This window comes from Xiphophorus maculatus, chromosome 6, assembly GCF_002775205.1.
Source record: "Xiphophorus maculatus strain JP 163 A chromosome 6, X_maculatus-5.0-male, whole genome shotgun sequence".
Taxonomy (NCBI): Eukaryota; Metazoa; Chordata; class Actinopteri; order Cyprinodontiformes; family Poeciliidae; genus Xiphophorus; species Xiphophorus maculatus.
In genome coordinates, this window is record NC_036448.1 from 29,461,791 (window position 1) to 29,480,904 (window position 19,114).

General features: G+C 48.2%; 1 protein-coding gene across 11 annotated transcripts in view; it reads left to right on the forward strand.

Annotated features, from left to right (window-relative positions):
* Positions 1 to 19,114, forward strand: part of rasal2 (RAS protein activator like 2) — a 46,015-nt gene that overhangs the window by 13,107 nt on the left and 13,794 nt on the right. For 7 of the 11 annotated variants that reach the window (XM_023335270.1, XM_023335265.1, XM_023335267.1 and 4 more), the window contains 6 exons: positions 5,978 to 6,105; positions 6,185 to 6,305; positions 17,086 to 17,192; positions 17,868 to 17,980; positions 18,427 to 18,577; positions 18,645 to 18,743. In XM_023335270.1, the coding sequence (XP_023191038.1) occupies positions 5,978 to 6,105; positions 6,185 to 6,305; positions 17,086 to 17,192; positions 17,868 to 17,980; positions 18,427 to 18,577; positions 18,645 to 18,743 (719 nt within the window). Of the gene's footprint in view, positions 1 to 3,678; positions 3,749 to 5,977; positions 6,106 to 6,184; positions 6,306 to 9,653; positions 9,871 to 16,389; positions 16,415 to 17,085; positions 17,193 to 17,867; positions 17,981 to 18,426; positions 18,578 to 18,644; positions 18,744 to 19,114 lie in introns of those variants that run through there. The other 4 variants (XM_023335274.1, XM_023335273.1, XM_023335272.1 and 1 more) reach the window with 4 other exon arrangements.

Here is a 19,114-nt window from a genome sequence, read left to right on the forward strand (position 1 = left end):
CTCGAGTATTGAATGGAGCAGCTGTGATTGTTTACCAAACTCGTTTTTGCTAATGTAGCAGCTACTTGTTCTAGTTGAGATGATTTATCTGTGTAAGTGGAACCTATACTTGGAGCTTATTGAATAATTGGTTTGGAAACCGATCCTTAACTTTCTTTCCGGACGTTGGTTGATTTGATCAAATCATTGACTTTACTTGAATTTATGCCACTGTCTCATAAACGGTCTTTCCCCGTACACCAGAGCAAACTTAAATTGGACAAAAGTCTAGATGTTTACCAGTTTTGTTTGTGAGTGGGACTGAATGGTGGGTCATTTTCTCCAGGGTTACTAATTAATACTAATTAAATGCGCCATTAAATGTCCGTGATGCAATATTTGATTGCATCTCACTAATCTTACTTACCTATAAGGTTTATGAACATTGATCTTCTTATCTTGGGGAAAAGTATTCACTGCAAATCTAGAAATACACCCAGGGCTGCCAGTCCTTGTGATTGACTGTCCATCACCAACTTCTCTACTCATCAGATGTTTTGCATCCTTTCCCGTTTTCAGCCTGCTGCACATCATCCTACATTTTACAGTGAGATGGACTAAATGAAATATTTCAGGGTTTAGGCCACCAGCTGTCTGTTGTTTTGACCAGCTCTACAGACGTTAACGTGCTCACAGGTTGTTTGGACCTTTGTCACGTCGCAGTTGGCCGCTTTGTGAAGACGTCTCCTTCAAAGGGTTAATAACATTAGCTCACTGATGCTAGCTATCATTAGCAGTGTTTAGTATTTGATGGTAACTTTGGTGCACTAATATTAGCATGCTGTTTTCTTTTGTGCATGCTAACGTTTCCATACTATGTCAGTGTGCTAACTGTGTTGTTTGCTATTTTCTCTGGATAATTCAGGACTGGTTCTGGTTCTTGGTACTTTGTTATTCTTCTAGCGAACTAGACGTGTTAAGTCGGGTATTTCCGTGCTAATGCTAGCATGTTATTACGCTGATGTTATGATTGTGTTGCTGTCTTTGATGTTACCTGTGTTAGCATGCTAACTGTGTTGTCTTCAGTTTATTTGGACTGAAGTAGATTCGGTGTAATTGGACAGTACCTTCACATGAGCTGCTGTTGCTGATTATAAATAGACTGAACTGGTGAAGGTTGTGTTGGGTGTGTTAGGAAATGCAGCGGGCTGAGCGATGTGGTGAAACCTGCGATAAGTTCTGAACATGCAGAGCAGTTTGGGGATGTTGTGTTTTGCTGTAATCTGTATGTCAGGTGGGGAGCGGCTGAGGCAAACCGCCATGGCCGTCAGTCTGGCTGGACGCTGTCCGTGCCGGTCCTGGGCTCTGACCCGTTTTCACTCATTAACATGATGATGGCTCCTGCTCCGCTCAGCAACAACCTCTGGTTCTGGTCCAGATCAGGATATGAGAACCTGCAGCAGGTCTGACGCGTCAAAACAGGGTCGGCTTCTAGTAAACATGTGAACAGAGACGCTCAGTGAGAGTTTTCTCCAGGCTGCCGCAGTGCATGCTGGGTAATAAAAACCACAGAGTTCTCACTTCTCACAGACAGAAGCCTGAGTCAGCGAAGACAGAGCTGACCGAGCATCCACCCGCCCTGGGACGCTGCTGCAGTCTGGGTCCAGCAGAACCGGGTTCTGGTAACTCCGGGTCCAGCAGAACCGGGTTCTGTAACTCTGGGTTCTGGTAGATCCAGGTTCTGGTTATAAGGAGCTGGGAATGTTGGCAGGAATTCCAGTGTTTGGGTATTCCAGCCAGGAGTGACTCGTCCTTTTGTATGTAAATGATCCTTTCAGAATAAAAGCCCGTGCAGAACAAAGGGAGGCTCATCAACCTTTCAGACTCAGGTGGGAACGTTCAGTGGGAACGTTGGGATTCCTGCTGTCGGGTTTGTTCCTCTCTGATCAGGCTGTGACCTGACTGCGGATCAGTCTGAGGTCCAGTAGAACTCAGCTTGTTGGACCCGGAACGGATCAGAACCAGCGTTCTCTGTCCTGTGGCCTCCGGTTCTGCTTCGCCTCCCTCGGCTCTTTGTCGTGCTCTCTCTGCTCCGCTGCCCCCGTCAGCCTGATCCGAGGCGACGCCACCATTGACCTCTGACCCCTGAAAGCCCCCCCAGCCCCCACCCATCCAGTGACTGACAGCCGAGGGGCAGAACCGGCTCTGCAGACGCTGCTGCAGTCAGCAGGTTTAAATATTAAACAGAACCGCTGCCGGGTTCCACAGAGACCAGCAGGAAAAGGTTCTGATATTTGTTCTGCATGAAATATTCATGAAGAGACCTTTGAGTTTACCTGGTTCTGTTGAAGAGGCAGAGGTTCTGTTGTGGTCTCATCATTTGGTGATGAACCTTCCTGGTGGGTTCTGGTTGGTTCTGGTCTGAGTTCTGTAGATGAGCTTGAACTGGACCAGGTGACTCGTGGTACCAGGAAACGTTTTGAATGAAGATGAACTCGTTCATTTTTATTTGGCTCAAAATGTCTGAGGCTTCATCCCACTCCAGTCCGTTCACCTACAAACTCCGGTCCGGTTGGTGAGGTGTGAACGCTAATCGACCTTTGACCTCTGGTCCTCCAGACCTGGGTCTGGGTTCGACTGAAGTGAACTCTGGTTTGGTTTCATATGTGAACTTGAAGCGGACCGGAGACCGCTCCAAAAGCAGGAAGTGGACTACAGTGCAGGGCATTCTGGGTAAATGCCAAAGCTAACATGCTAGCCTAGCGTTAGCAGTAGAAATGGCTCCTGGTCTTTAGCCAAAGACTAAAGAGAAATCCTCCAACACTAAAATCTGACGCCTCCATCTTGTTTCCATCTGGTGAAGAAGGAAGTTGCTCTCAGTGTCTTCAGAGGTTTTTGTGTCGTTTCCTTCAGTGGTTCTTGGTGCAGCGCCCCCACAGGCCAGGAGGGGAACAGGTTGGTTTGGGTCAGAACCACAGCAGCTGGAGGTGGAGCAGATGATGGAGTTCTGCTCCACCCGGTCGACCTGGTTCCAGCAGAACCGGGTCGACCGGACCATCAGGAGGATGGTCCTACAGTAGGATCTGTCCATCCTACTGAATGTTAGGATGGACAGAAGGATGGATCTGGATCTGGATCTGGATCTGGATCTGGATCTGGATTTGGATCCGTCTCCCTGTGAACTGGTCTGGATTGGAACCGTCTCAGAGGTGTGTGTGGGCGTTCAGAACCAGCCCAATGGACCTTCAGCAGGCATCGGGTCATGTAACAGGCTGAGCTCATGGTGGACAGCAGAACCACCGGACCGGGTCCAGTAGAACCTCACCTTCAGCTGGTGTCTGAGGTTCAGACTGGCTCTGAAACTCATCAGAGAACTGCAGCAGCTCTGTACCACTGTGTGTGTGTCGGTGTCGGCGTGTGTGTGTGTGTGTGTGTGTGTGTGTGTGTGTGTGTGTGTGTGTGTCGTTCCGCCTCCAGTTCAATGGTCCCATCTTGATAAAGCGGTGATGTGATGTAGCTGCGCCCTGATTGGCTGGGGGCTGCCGTGTTTACAGGTTGCCATGGCGACGTGCAGGTCTGCAGACAAAGCCTCTCTGTTGTCCCGTCGGTGCAGCAGCCGTTAACCCTTCGGGAACTCCTCTCCGGTTCCGGTCCGCTCTGGGAATCCTGCTGGGAGGTTTACCGGGAGCCGGGTAACACCTGGAGTGGATCGGACCGGAACCAGAACCAGAACCCGGTAAACCCAGCAGCTGCTGCTTCCCTGCTGCAGGTGAAGGTTTTTATTCCCTCCTCCGCTTCAGGTGTCTGGACCGGTTCTGGTTCTGCCTAGTAATGAAACCAGAACCTGATCCCAGTTGGTGCCGGTCCAGTTTCATGTAAACACAAACAGACATGCGGCTTCAGAGGAATAGCAGACATGCCTGGAGGGGACAGGTGGGCGGCCCGGTCCGAACATTCCCTCTGGAGGCTCGGCCGGGTCCGGTTTCCCTCCGGACCGAGGAACGCTGCGGCTTAACCGGCACGTATTATGTCCCGGCGGTTCCAACCCGACTGCAGAGAACCAACAGCAGGTCTGCTTTGTTCTGCAGCCAGTGTTTGGTTCAGATGAATCGGACCAGAATCTGACCCGGTGCAGATGAATCGGACCTGGTTCGGTCCGTCTCAGCAGCAGGATGCCGCTCCGTCCTCCTTCCTGTCTTTGTCCGTCTCTGCTGCCGGACCGGACCTTGGAGCCGCTAATTATCCGGGCCGGAATCCCAGGAGGCAGAACCGGAGCGGGTTCTGGTGGTGCCGGCTGCAGCAGGTGTGGATGAATTATTGCTCAGCCAGAAATAACCAGCTGACAGCGCAGACCCAGCTGCTGCCGGGTTCTGCTGCGGACCGGACCGGGTCCAGAACCAGATCCTGATGTCCTGCTGTTTAAATTATTTTATTTAACTGAAAAGAAATTAAACGATTTGATTTAAACGAGTTTCTGTCGGTTCCTGTCGGTCCTTCCTGCTCAGAGTTCTGTTTGGTTCAGTCTGGTTCTGTTTGGTTCTGTCTGGTTCAGTCTGGTTCAGTCTGGTTCTGTCTGGTTCTGTCTGGTTCTGTCTGGTTCAGTCTGGTTCTGTTTGGTTCTGTTTGGTTCTGTCTGGTTCAGTCTGGTTCTGTCTGGTTCTGTTTGATTACCAGAACCTGCAGTAGTTGGTTCTGTGAAGCTCCTGAGTGTCTCCAGTCTAACGAGCCCATCAGAACCGGGCCAACCCACCCGTCCTCAGGTCTCCCTGCTGCGCTAACCCTGTGACCTTTGACCTCTGCTGAGGCGACTGTGACACGTCGCCTTCCATCATTGTCGCCCTTTGATCCGACGGCGCCCTCTGCTGGAGGAACTGCAGCTCTGCAGCTTCCTCTGCTGCTCTAACCAGAACAGAACCTCCTGGTCCAGAACCTCCTGGTCCAGAACCTCCTGGTCCAGAACCGCCTGGTCCAGAACCTCCTGGTCCAGAACCGCCCGATCAGAACTGCTGCCCCCGCAGCAGTTTGGGTTCGGATGTCGGACAGAAACCCGGCCAGAGTGGGTCGGGTTGGTTCCTGATGTCGCCGTTTGACTCGGTGGATCTTCGCATATTAATAAATAAAAGTCGGACTTTTAAATTTTGTCTTCAGATTTGTTATGTTTCCATGTTACGTTTGGGGAAACAGCAGAGAGTCGATTTCTGCCATCAGAACCAGAAGGATCCGTTCTGGACCTGCTGGTACTTACAGTATCTAGTTTATTACGTGTTTCTGTTTTGTTTAATAAAAGATGATTTTTATGGTTTTGAATCAAGCTCCTCAGTGGTTTATCGATTCTTTCTGCCGCCGCGTTTCTCCTTTAAGGCTCCAAACTCTGGAAACTAAAAACCATCAACGTCTTTAATGAGCCGATCACAGAAAAAAAATGTTTTTATGAGACGAAGCTCAGAACCAAACCGGAAGCTGTAGAAGGAATCGTTGTATTTTAAATCAGTTCTAATATTTTAGATGAAATAGAGTTTGACCTGTCCAGGTGACCTGTCCAGGTGACCCCGCCTCTCGCCCCAAACGTTACCTGGAGAGGCAGCAGCTCCTCCTGACCCTTTAGGAACAAGGTGTTAGAAAATGAATGGATGAAACTGAATGAACAGAATAGTTACTAAAATAAACTCTGTTGATGTTTCTGTTTGTTTCTCATCAATAATAACTCCTAAACATTTTGGTTTGAGGCTTTTGTCTAATTTTAATTTCACATATTTATAAATTTTTTGTTTTTTGTGCTGAAAAATCATGAAATTATTTGGAATATTAAGACACAATTGATGAAACATCAGATATTCATTTATTTCTCCGGTGAGGATCAGAATGAGATGCTAAAGACGGGAATCATCTGCAAACATTTATGAGTTTCTGTGTTTCCTCTTTCTCCTCTTCCTCCCTCCTCCTCTTCCTCCCTCCTCCTCTTCCTCTCCTCCTCTTCCTCCCTCCTCCTCCCCTCCAGACGTGAAGGGCCCGCCGGCCCACCGTTTCTCGTGCGGTCAGAGCCCGTACTCGGACGGCGCCGCCTGGGAGCGGAGGTTCTGCATCCTGACAGACAGCCAGCTCATCCTGCTCAACAAGGACGAGGAGGTCCGCCTCACTCTGACCCTTCACCTTCCTGTCCCCCCCACCGCCACGCTCTGACCTCTGACCTCTGACCCCTCCGCAGGCCGCGGACCCCCAGGACGCCCCGGCCGACCCCTCCAGGGCCCGGAGCCTCCGCCGCACCGTCAGCGTCCCCTCAGAGGGACAGTTCCCAGAGTTCCAGCCAGAGGGCGCTGCCATGCTGGGTAGGAGCTGGGTTACCGTGGTAACGGGGTGTTGCCGGTGCAGCAGGGTGATTGCGTAACCAGATTACTGAGTGTGTGCGTGTGTGTGTGTGTGTGTGCGTGTGTGTGTGTGTGTGCGGGTGTGTGTGTGTGTGTGTGTGTGTGTGTGTGTGTGTGTGTGTGTGTGTGTGTGTGTGTGTGTGTGTGTGTGTGTGGCCAAACCCAGCAGATTATTGGGATTAATGGGAACAAAGAGGCGGATGTGATGATATTCCAAACAGAGAGCAGTTGGTTTCTGGTGTGTGTGTGTGTGTGTGTGTGTGTGTGTGTGTTGAGGTCAGAGCTGTTCAGTCACAGAAATCTGTCAGATGCTTCTTTTAATCCCAAATGTTGGATTCCTGGAATATTCTGGAGTTTTTCTGGATTGGGTCCAGAACCTCTGCAGCCGGTTCTGACTCTGGTTCTGTTCAACAAGGTTCTGTTTAAGGTTCTGACTCCTGCAGAAGTTTCTCCTGTGTGCTGGAAGGAGTGGGCTTCACCCACAGCATCACTCTACCTTATAGGTTGTTGCCATGGAGACGATCTCCATGGCAACTAATGATTCAGCGTTTTAGTTGTGACTCAGCAGCTCCTGATGTTTAACCATCATGAGGTGAATTAATTCCTCACAAACAAATAAAATCCTGCATGATGGAAACACAACATGAGGCGTTCAGGTGCAGCGTGTTGAGAGGAGCTTTCCCTCCATGAGGCGTTTGGGTGCAGCGTGTTCAGAGGAGCTTTCCCTCCATGAGGCGTTCGGGTGCAGCGTGTTGAGAGGAGCTTTCCCTCCATGAGGCGTTCGGGTGCAGCGTGTAACTTCCCAGTGTGTGTGAACTGAGGAATGTCAGAGGACAAAGCGTCCGCTGTCCGCCCCCCGCCCCGCTGACCCCCGCCCCTGTGAGACGGCGGGCCGAGGGGATTCCCACGCAGAGCTGCAGGGGTCCTGACCCGGTTTAACTGGGAACACTGGGAGGGTCTGAGTCCGTGATGAGGTCATTGATCTCTGAGGGGCATTTATATGTTAATCTGACCTTTAACAACCAGTTTTAACTGGACTTAAACTGGATTTATACTGGTTCTGGTTCTGGTTCAGACTGGGTTCTACTCAGTTTGGTTCTGAGCTTTACTGGGAACAACCGGGCCTTTCCACCAGTATGAACTGGAATGGGAGTGGTGGATTTTTAACTCCTTTAAGTTTCACAACAAACTTAACTGGGAATACTGGAAATAATCCTCCTGTTGCATCAGTTTATACTGGGATTAATGCTGGAGCTGAAGCAGTGGTTAAACTGGGCGAGCCACTGGTTTTACACCAGTTTCATGAACATCTTCCTGCTGGAAGTGTTCAGGTTTTAAACTGGTTTTAAAGTAGCTTCCAACTGAATTCATACTGGGAATATGGGTTAATGTGTCACTGGTTTTAATGGTCAGTTCAGACTGCTTACTGGTTTTAATTATTTTAATGGTCAGTTCAGACTTCTTACTGGTTTTAATGGTTTTAATGGGTGGTTCAGACTGGTCAGTGGTTGAAAGCAGAAATGTCTTCTGCTTCCTGCTGGTTTGACTGATTCTGGTTTGTTTTGGTTTTTACTGGTTGAACTGGTTTAATTGGAGCGTTGGGAGTTCAGGCTGAATGGAAACCAGAACTGAACCTTCCTCTTCCTCCTCTTCCTCCTGTCAGTAGCGGCTCAGGTGTAATTTCAGTTCCCGGCTCGGTCTAATTACAGTGTCTGACCGTCTGACTGTCCCGCCACAAACACTCTTCCTCCTCCTCCTCTTCCTCGCCGTCCTCTTGGGAAAACATCTGGGAATCTGTTGGAGTTTAAATCCTTTAACGGCGACGAAGAGTCTGGAAAATAAATTGTTTGGATTTTTGAATCATGAAATCTGAATGTGGAGCTAAATTAATGAAAGAATCTGAGATTTAAACTGTTTTCTGATCCCAGTTTGTTTTGTGTTCACACATCAAACCGGTTTGGGAATCTAAACCTTTTTTTTTTCCACACAGGAGCCGTATTTCCACACGGCTCCTGTGTGGAAATATCCCAAAGATCATCCGCCATCTTTTCCTGTGACTGGGTGAACTGGATCACCAGAAATTAGACTAATCTGGAAGATTAAATCTTTAAATAGAGCAGTAACGTTTTCCCAGGAGGAGAGAAAACTGGGACGACTCGCTCTGGGATCTTTGGGAAACCTCGGAAAGTTTCCGGATTAGTTTTAGAAACTTTAGCTTAATGGAGGTTTTCTGTTTTGGACAGATTGATGCTTACTGCCCCCTGCAGGTGGGAGGACCATCCTGCTTCTTTATGTCACATTAATTCAGCTTTAATAATAAACTCTGAGGGTTTGATCTCCTCCTCTTCCTCCTCCTCCTCCTCTTCCTCCTGCTGTGGATGAAGACCCCAGTGGCTGCTTCAGTGCGGCTCAGACATCTCAGTGTTCCTCTGTGGTCCTGCTCCTGTCCCGTCTCCCCACTTCCTGCTGCTGCCCTCCCTTTCAAAATAAAAGCATCCCGCAGTCTTAAGTCTTCAGAATAAAAGTTAGCTCTACAAAGATGAAACTTTTTCACTACAATCTGTATTTCTAACAAACTTCATTGAATAATTTGAAAAGAGGAATAAAATAAAACAACAAAATGAAGTTCCAATCAAATTATTAAAAAAATAATCTAACTATAATATAATAAACAAACTCTGAACTTTTAGATGCATTCAGATCTAAATAATCTAGATTTGTGTTTTAATCAGTTCATTAAGTCGTAAATAAAAGTTTTTGTCAGTAAAACTAACAAGTTTTTCATGCAGAAACCAATAAAGAAACACAATAATCTCCACCTGGAGGTTCTGGGCTCTTATTGTGAAGGTCCAGCAGGTGAGAGGTGCATCCTTGGTGCATAAAGGAGCGTTATCACAGATCCTTCCTCCCAGGATGCAACACCATGACTGTTCCCAACAAACTCAATAGTTTTTCTAACTGTTATGATTCAGCTGTTCTTAATGTTCCTGTAAATATTCTGATTTTCAACTCGCATGAAAAACCATTAATTTATCCCAAAGAGAAACTAAATGTAGTAACTGAAGTGCCATGACTGTCCTGACATGCTAACGGCTCCACAAGCTGTTAGCTAGCTCTGCTAATCCACCTCATTTGCTTTTGCTGCTGCTCTCCAGCTCTCTGCTGGGCTGTTTGGAGTCGGATTTGATTCCTTCCTTCTCGCTGCTGCATCCATGAAGCCTCCTTTTCAACTCCTCTGGGATTTGGGGTCAAAGTTCAGGTGTTATTTGAGCTTTTGAGATGCTAATCAGCCTCTTCCTGTTGTGAAAACAATACCTTGTTGCCATGGTAGCGCATCATAGCAACTGTCTGAAAAGTAAAGGAAGAATAGCAGAAATCCTTCGCTCACCTCGGTCTGAAGTGCCGGGCTCTTATTGTGAAGGTCTGAGCGGAAGTGAGTGTGCTGAATCGGCGGAGTCTCTCATACTGAATGAATATGTCTCCGGCTCGGGACATGTCCGGACCTCGGTTCTGATGGACCTCGTAGGTGAGTCCCGTCCCGTTCGCTGCTCCGAGCCCGGTGGCTGGTCACCGGAGCGCGGGCAGCCTCTGTGGCCGGCTGCGGGGCTCTGTCCTCCGGCTCTCGGCTCTCTGAAACACCGCTGAAGTAGTTGGTGTCCGGCTGCAGGAACCTGCTGCTTCCAGCCGAACTGAGCCGGTACCGGTCAGCGCAGCTAGTCTGAACTAGCACTTATCGATCCCGAACAGAACCGAACTCCAGGTTTAATCCGAGCTTCAGAACCAGAACCGCTGAGTTCGTGTTTGGTCCGTTAGAGAATCTGTTGAAATGAGTTTTCCAGGTTCGACCCAAAAATCTGACAGTAACTGACTGAACAGGTCCGGTTCGGCTGGATTTATTCAAACGGAGTCCAGTTAGAATGAGAAACTGAACCGGTCGGTTCGGTTTAAATAAATGTTTAATTTCCCGGAATCTCAAACATCCCGATCTGGTTCTGGTTCTGGTTCTGATGAGGTTTTCATAATCCTGATCTGATTCCATAAACATTTTAGTTTTTACCACTTTTATTTGTTTTATCAGGTCCAGTCAGTTTTATGTTGATTCAGCAGAATTTATCCCATTTCTGAATCAATTCTTGGGTTTTATTCAGATTTGATCCAGTTTCAGTCTGGTTCTGGTCAAGTTTCATTCCGGGTTTTATTCCACTTTGTGTTCCGTCTGATTTTGATTTTTCTGATTTAGTTCTGGTTTTATTTTCACTTCACCTTGATTTTATTCTAGTTATGTCTCACTTTTATCAGGTTTATTTTTTTTACTAATTATGGTAAAAATAAAAATATAATTCATATATGCATTTTATTCTGATTTCATCTGGACTTTTTTCTGGTTTTCATCTCAGTTTTATCTCCATTCAAACTAAATTTAGCCCATTTTTTTACATTGTTTTTATTCTTTTTGTCACTGATTTCTTTTCCTCTTTTTGTGTCTATTTTCTCCCAGTTTGTTTGGTTTTTAAATCTAATTTTATTCAGGTTTCATCCTGTTTTATGACAGGTGTTTTTATTCTTTTCATCCCGTTTTTATCCTGAAAATAACTTCAGTTTTAATCTGAATTTTGCTCTGATTTTTATGGTTTTTTCTACTTGGATTCTATTTTTATTCTGGTTTTATTCCATTATGTTTGTATTCTGCCTGATGTTGATTTTCCTGATTCAGGTTTCATTGTGGTTCTGTTTGGTTCTGCTCTTTGTCTCGGTTTAAAGTTGTTTTTTCTGTTGAACGCTTGCAGGAGTTTCCTCCCATCTGGACTCTCAGGTCGTCCAGGAGAATCTTTTGTTTCGTTAATATCATCGTTCTGTTTTGTGGCACAAGGTTTTTGTCTCAGTTTAATTCTAGTTTAAATTCTCAGTTTTTGGTTTATCTAAGGCAGAATTTTATCCATTAAAAAAACAACTAAGTAAGCTATGAAGGAAGTCCAAGAACTGTCAGAAACAGAATTAAAATGCTCAAAATGCCGAGCCCGACCTCCTCCTCCTCTGATGGATCCAACAGAACCAGAACGTTTGGTACCCAGAACCGAGTTTCATGGCGTTTAAACGTCCTGACCAGCTGATTTAATTTGTTCTGATCCGGGGTGCGTGATGCTGCGGGTCGGCTCAGGAGCTCGGCGCTCTCCGTTGGGTCCTGGCTGATCCCGGTCCAGCCCGACCCGACCCGACGGCTCTGTTAATAAATTCAGAGGAATGCCGGCGGAGGCAGAAGCAGAGCCGGTTCCTCCATTCTTTGAATGTTTGCTGTGAAAGCTGAGCTCTGTGACGATGTCAGGGACGAAGGACGAGGCTGGAGCTGCTGTTTGTTTGTTCTCTGGAGAAGCAGGAGAAAGTTCACTAAGATTCATGACAAACATCAGAGATGCAGAAACTGACAGCCGCCATTTTGGATGGATTCCTCAGGAGCTTCTGACACAAAACCAGAAAATCTCAGGCTGGTGTTTTTCTGTTTTCCCTCCAACCAGCTTTCTAAATTACATTTAAACATATCAAAATATCACATTTAGACAAAACATTTATCCTGACAACATTCATAAAAGCAAAATCAGTGCTGACACACGTCAGGTGCTAAGATCATGTGCAGAACTTAGCCTGAAACATACCAAGTATGACATGGTTAACGTGCTATATTAGCAATAAACAGACCAAAAATAACTCATCTTGTTTTGTAATATTACTGTGAAAATGACAGAAACAATATTTAGCATACTGTGTTGGTCTTCCAGACTTAGCTAGAAAAATACAAAATATAGCTAAGATAGCATGCTAATAATAGCATAAGAATATCAAAATTCAGCCAGTATGACAAAAATATTAAAAATAACAATCATATAACATTTAGCAAGCTGGTGTTAGCATACAGAGGTGGTACTAATACAGGAATTTTAGTTATTATCACTACAACAAATAAACATTAGCATGCTAACATTATCTTAAACATGTTGTAGACAAAGCAGTTAGCGTGCCTCCATTAGCATGCTAATGCTAACACCTCTGGCTAAGTCCTGGGATTTTCTACAATAATTTCCTAAAAGCTTGAAAAATTTTATGTATTAATAAAAACTGAGTGGTAATTATGTCCAACAATATAAGACACATTTTTAGCTAAAATGTTCATTAAGGTCTAAATCTTTTCTGTCTGACTTTTGTCTTTTATTTTTAAATGTGAAACAGTAAAATTTCCGCTTTAATTTATTTTCTTTAAATGATTCATTAGTCAGAAGAACTGAAGGGAAACTGTGATGCGTTCAGGCGTGTTCAGGTGTTCTTGCGTTCAGGTGCGTTCAGGTGTTGGTGTGTTCAGGTGTTCTTGTGTTCAGGTGCTTTCAGGCGTGTTCAGGTGTTCTTGCGTTCAGGTGTTGGTGTGTTCAGGTGTTCTTGTGTTCAGGTGCGTTCAGGTGTTGGTGTGTTCAGGTGTTCTTGTGTTCAGGTGCTTTCAGGCGTGTTCAGGTGTTCTTGCGTTCAGGTGTTGGTGTGTTCAGGTGTTCTTGTGTTCAGGTGCGTTCAGGTGTTGGTGTGTTCAGGTGCGTTCAGGCGTGTTCAGGTGTTCTTGCGTTCAGGTGTTGGTGTGTTCAGGTGTTCTTGTGTTCAGGTGTGTTCAGGTGTTCTTGTGTTCAGGTGCGTTCAGGCGTGTTCAGGTGCGTTCAGGTGTGTTCAGGTGTGTTCAGGTGTTGGTGTGTTCAGGTGTGTTCAGGTGTTCTTGTGTTCAGGTGCGTTCAGGCGTGTTCAGGTGTTCTTGCATTCAGGTGTTGGTGTGTTCAGGTGTTCTTGCATTAAGGTGTGTTCAGGTGTTCTTGTGTTCAGGTGTGTTCAGGCGTGTTCAGGTGCGTTCAGGTGTTGGTGTGTTCAGGTGCGTTCAGGCGTGTTCAGGTGTTCTTGCATTCAGGTGTTGGTGTGTTCAGGTGTTCTTGCATTAAGGTGTGTTCAGGTGTTCTTGCGTTCAGGTGTTGGTGCGTTCAGGCGTGTTCAGGTGCGTTCAGGCGTGTTCAGGTGCGTTCAGGCGTGTTCAGGTGCGTTCAGGTGTTGGTGTGTTCAGGTGCGTTCAGGCGTGTTCAGGTGTTCTTGCATTCAGGTGTTGGTGTGTTCAGGTGTTCTTGCATTAAGGTGTGTTCAGGTGTTCTTGCGTTCAGGTGTTGGTGTGTTCAGGTGCGTTCAGGCGTGTTCAGGTGCGTTCAGGTGTGTTCAGGTGTTGGTGTGTTCAGGTGCGTTCAGGTTTGCTGTTGTTTGAACTCCACCCAACGACACAAAGGTTTCGGTCAGCTGCTGCTTCCTGTCTGAGATCCTGAATGAACCAACATTCCGAGTCTCAGACATTCCCAGCATTCCTGCCGCCAGCTGACATCACTCCTCACCTTCAGTCCGTCTGCAGCGCGGCTCCGCCCACGTCCGGGGTCAAAGGGTAAACAGGTGAAAGTTCAGTTTCTCATCGTGGGAAGCTTCGATCCGAACAGAGGCAGATGTGTCAGACGTTCTCCGGGTCCGGACAGGTGGAGTCGGTCAGCAGGTGTGTTTTCCTGGTTGAAGTTCTGGTTCCGTTGGTTTGGGTTTTCAGGAAGAACCCGAATCCAGAATGAAAACTGAAAACGTGTCGGTTCATTTTATGATCCGGGGCGTTCCCAGGAAGACGACCAGAAACGGATCAGCCTCAGCTTGTTTTCCTGCTCAGCTGCAGAGATTTGTCCCAGCATGTTGAGTTGGACCTGAAGGCAGCAGTTCTGGACCGGCAGAGCTGAACCCGACGGTTTCGGACCTGCATTCCTGCGCCGTCCCAAACCAAAACCACCTGATGGAGTCTGGAGTTATTTCTGGCTGTTTGTTTCCAGCGCAGGCGGGAATGTAATGACAGGTTCCCAGGATGTTTGCTGCACCTGCTGACCCGCTCTGACCCGGTTCTGGTTCCGATTCAACTGTTTCTGGGATATTTCTGGAAGGATTCAGGATCTACAGCTTCCTGCTGAAACTCACCTGCTTTAATGCAGAGTTCTGCAGAATCTGCTCAGGTACTTTGGGTTTTCTGCAGTCAGAAACATCTGGTTCTGGTTCTGGTTCTGGTTCTGGAGTGGATCCCCTGATCCCATTCCCATCCATCACTCTGCTGCAGGAAAAACGCTTCAGTTATAATGATCCAGGGATGTGAAACCGGAGCAGCAGCTCTTCAGAACCAGCAGCCATCCTGCCAGTAGAACCGGGTCTCCCCGGTTCTCTCCGGGTCTCTCTGGGTCTCTCCGGGTCTTCCCGGCGCCGACTCAGACCAGCTCTCTGAGTTTCCTCTGGTTTATCTTGAGCAGCGTTTTTCCTGTGAATCTTTGCGAGAGCTGCAGGCTCTGAGGACGGGATTCGACCCAAACGGGCCCTGCTGGTTCTGGAAACAGGAGCAGGTTACACAGAAACTGGAGCTGCTGCTGGGCTCCAGTCTGTCCCAGTTCCTCTGACCCAGTCTGTGAAGGTCAGCCGAGCCGGGTCCAATCGATACCGCCGTCACCCAGACGACTGGAAACAAGAAAACCTTCAGGTGACAGAAGCTGAAGTCCGGTTCTGTTCGGTTCTGGCCCAGTTTTCTAAAACGTTCTGATCCGGTTGAAGCGACAGCAGGAAGCATCAGGAAACGCAGCTTCACACAAAATAACTAAATATATAAAAAACCAAATGAACAATAATAATAAACTGATTATTATATAAAATCTCTGATGATTCTCATTAAAACAGTAAATGTGCAAATGGCAGCAGGGATGTGAACACTGATTCACATGTGGGGAACGTTGTTCACCTGATGACGTCCTTCTGTCTCCTGCTCTGGGTCAAAGGTCATCCTGTCACAGAACGACATTGGGAACTTTTAGGTTCTTCATATTCTCCCCAGAGGCGACGTCACACTGTGTGTGGCAGCAGTCGCTGTTAAACAGAGATTTACTAACTAAGTTCAAATGGCTGCAAGTTTCCCATTTAAACTGCCTTGTGTTAGCGGTTAGCAGTTAGCATTAAGGCCCTCCATGTTGGTGCAGGAAGTTATCACAATATCAGGGTTTGTAATATTCATATCACACTGTGCAGTAATTGTTGCCTGATGTGTTTTTCATGCTAACGTTTAGCCAGTTGGAAAGTTTCACAGCAACAAAAACTCAAAACAGGAAAACATGAAACTCCAGATCATTTAGTTCAAGAAAGGCAGAAAACAGAAAACATCTTCATCACTACATTTTCTAAAATAGCAAACAGGCTGCAGCGTTTTCCAACACAGAGGCTGAAAGCTGGTTAACCTTCCCGTTATCTGTGGGAAGTCCTGCTCTCTCTCGCTCTGTCGCAGCCTGACTCTCTCTGGTTCCTCTGGCTTCGTTTTAAAAATCGTAAAGGACAGCTTCCTGCAGCAGGAACGTCCACACTGAAGAGTGTTGTCAAGCTGAGCTGCTGGCTCTTTGGAGCTGAGATCAGCCGACCTCTGACCCAGAGCTGAGCCGCCTTCAGGAACCAAACCATCAGACGACCTCTGACCCAGAGCTGAGCCGCCTTCAGGAACCAAACCATCAGACGACCTCTGACCCAGAGCCGGCTCAGTCAGGAAGCTTCAGAGCTGCAGTGGGAGAGGAAACGGCGAATCTGAGCCACTGGGATAGCGTCGCCCAGAGCGGCATCCCACATCAGGACAGGAGAGAGGAGGAGGATGATGATGAGAAGGAGGAGGAAGAGAGAGAGGACGAGGATGATGATGAGAAGGAGGAGGAGCAGGAAGAGGAGGAGAGACAAGAAAGAGGATAGAGAGAGAGGAGGAGGAAGAGAGAGGAGGAAGCTGCAGATTGATTGGTTAGATGCGGTAAACCTGGAGGATCGAGTTTCTGCTGAGTGAGGATGCTGAGGAGGGAGAGGCAGGATGGAGGATGTCAATGGGATGCAGACGGATGTTTGCAGCTGGAGCTGATTGGCTGGCAGGCGGCTGCTGCTCCGGCCAATCCCGTCTGACCCTGTGTGTGTGTGTGTGTGTGTGTGTGTGTGTCGTCCTCAGATGATGGGGAACAGCTGCGATCGAGGTATGTTTCTGTCATGTGACCGATCCGTCTCACTTCCTGCAGCATGCTGCCTGAACTTTGTGTCTGGGACGCAGAGCGGCGACGGCGTCCGCGTTTGGGACCGCCGCCGCGGCTCTCCCCCCCCAGCTGCTTCTGTGTGTGTGTGCATGAAAGTTCCTGCTGCGGCGCTGCTGCAGCGGCGACGTCCTGCTGCGGCGAGCGTCCTCCAGCCCGGCTGCTGCTGCATGCTGCGTTCGCTGCAGCTCCGACGTTCCTGCTGCGGGAAGCCTCCATCGCATGTAAACATCATGACGACGGCGCTCGCTGCTGATTGGACGGAATCAGATCTGAGCCAATGTCTGTCTCCGGTTTAGTTCCTGCAGGTTTGGGTCAGTTTGCAGCAGTTTTCCTTCAGCGGTGGAGCGTTGAGCTAAACGCTCCACTGTGAGGTTCCTCTTCCTGCTGGAACCAGCTGCCATCTAACGTCCATCTGTCCCCCGTCCTGTTTGTCCTCCATCGTCTCTGAATGACAGCAGTCCGTCCGTCCAGATGATGACGGTCGGACATTAGTGGGAAAAACAGCAAAAAACAGGAAAAAAAGAGGGAAAAAAAGAGGGAAAAAAGAGGGAAAAAAAGAGGCTTCTCTGGTTGATATGAACAAATTTTCTTTCTCTCTCTGTCCGTCTCCTCAGAAGTGTCTTCGGAGCGTTCTCCGAGGAGGAGGAGCATTTCCGGTTTGGGCAGCTCAGAGAAGAACCTCGCGGTCGACAATCCCAACTCTTCTCCTTTCAAAGTGCCGGTGAGTCCTCCATGTCCTCCGTGTCCCCATGTCCTCCGTGTCCTCCGTGTCCTCCTGCAGCAGTCGGGTCTTTAAGGACCAGGTGATCTGCCTGGTTTAGAAGTTGCTCTGATTCCAGACGCCTCAATGAGATAAACGAGTCGAGGTGAACTAGAGACTCGTCCAGGACCTGCAGGACTGGAGTTGGACAGGTCTGTCCTTCAGGACATTTATATCCTGGAGACACATCAGGACGGTTTTTAAAGGTCCCAGTCCGTTCTTTAGAAAACCAAGTCCTAGTTTAGTTGTGCTGTTTCTCAGCTACAGGTCACATCCTGGTCATCTGAAGGACTTGGCAAAAGACTAGTCCACGTCTTGTCTTACTTTATTAGAACATGTAGCTTTGGTCCAAGTCCTCCAAGTTAATGTTCTCCTGGCAGCGAGCGTCTGACGATGCGTTTGAGGACAGCGATATCTCAGGAAACGAGGCCGCTCTGCCTCGTTAGTGACGGACCAGCTGCAGGTTGAAAGTTCTGACCTGGTCAGCAGCAGAACCAGGCGACCCGGTTCTGACTGGCGGAAGCAGCTGGGCTCAGAGTCAGGGAAAGTTGAGTGGGAGGAAAAGATTCCCTAACTGGGACAGCTGGGGGTCAGAGGTCATCGCCTGGGCCTGACCGGGTTTTGCTTCTCTTTCAGAACTTCTTCAGCAAACGTCTGAAAGGCTCCATCAAGAGAACCAAGAGCCAGACCAAACTGGACCGGAACACCAGCTTCAGACTGCCGTCGCTGCGGCCCGCCGACCCGGACAGGTACCGCTCGGCTCACAACCCGACCAGAACCAGAATCACAGGTCTGTTTGTGAATGAACTCATCGATGATGCAGATGGTTCTGGTTCTGGTTCTGATCACAAGTTGTAGGTTTATTCAGCTGTAAGATACTGAACCCGGTGTCGTCTCAGTGAACCGCAACCAGAACTACGGGTTGGATCAGCAGAACCCAGGAAGTTCTGGCTGTGGTTCTGATCGCCTCCGACCGGACCAGAACCGGCTGAAACACGGCTGCAGAAACCAGAAGAAGGAAAGATTCTGTAACCGGTTCTGGTTCTGTTGGACCGGCCCTGAAACAGAACCCATCCCAGTAATCCTCCCTGGTTCTGACCCGGTTCTGGCCTGTATTAACCCGGTTCTGGCCCGTCATTAACCCGGTTGTGACCCTCTCCCCCCTGGTCCTGGTTCTGGCCCGGTTCTGCTGCAGGGCCCGCGGGCTGCCCCGGCTGAAGGAGGCGGTTTCCCATGAGTCCTTGCTGAGCCCCAGCAGCGCCGAGGCTCTGGACCTCAGCATGGAGGAGGACGTGTTCATCAAGCCTCTGCACAGCAGCGTCCTGGGCCAGGAGTTCTGCTTCGAGGTGAGTCCCGTCCCGGTCCCGGCCCGGTCCCGCCCGTCGGGTCGCTCACCTGCCCTCTCGCCCCCAGGTGACCTACGCCGGAGGCAGCAAGTGCTTCAGCTGCACCTCGGCCTCGGAGCGCGACAAGTGGATGGAGAACCTGAGGAGAACCGTCCAGCCCAACAAGGTGAGGCCCGGCCCGGTTCTGGACCCGGCTCTGGACCCGGCTCTGGACCCGGTACCGGCTCCACCAGAAGTTTCTGTTATTTAAAGTGGATTGAGGGGAACCGGAGCGCAGAGTTACAGCCAGGCTTCCTAAAACATTCATTACCAGAATAAAGTCGTGATTTCAGGAGAATTTATTTTATTTATGTTTCATTTATTGGAATATTTATTAAAATAACATTAAACATGAAAAACAACCAAATCAAACATAAATCTGGAGCGACTTGTGAAATAAAAGTTTTACAGATAAACATTTTTATCTTTTATTAAATATTAAATCATTATTATTATCAGCAGGACTTTGAAACATTTGATTAAAGAATCAGATAATTT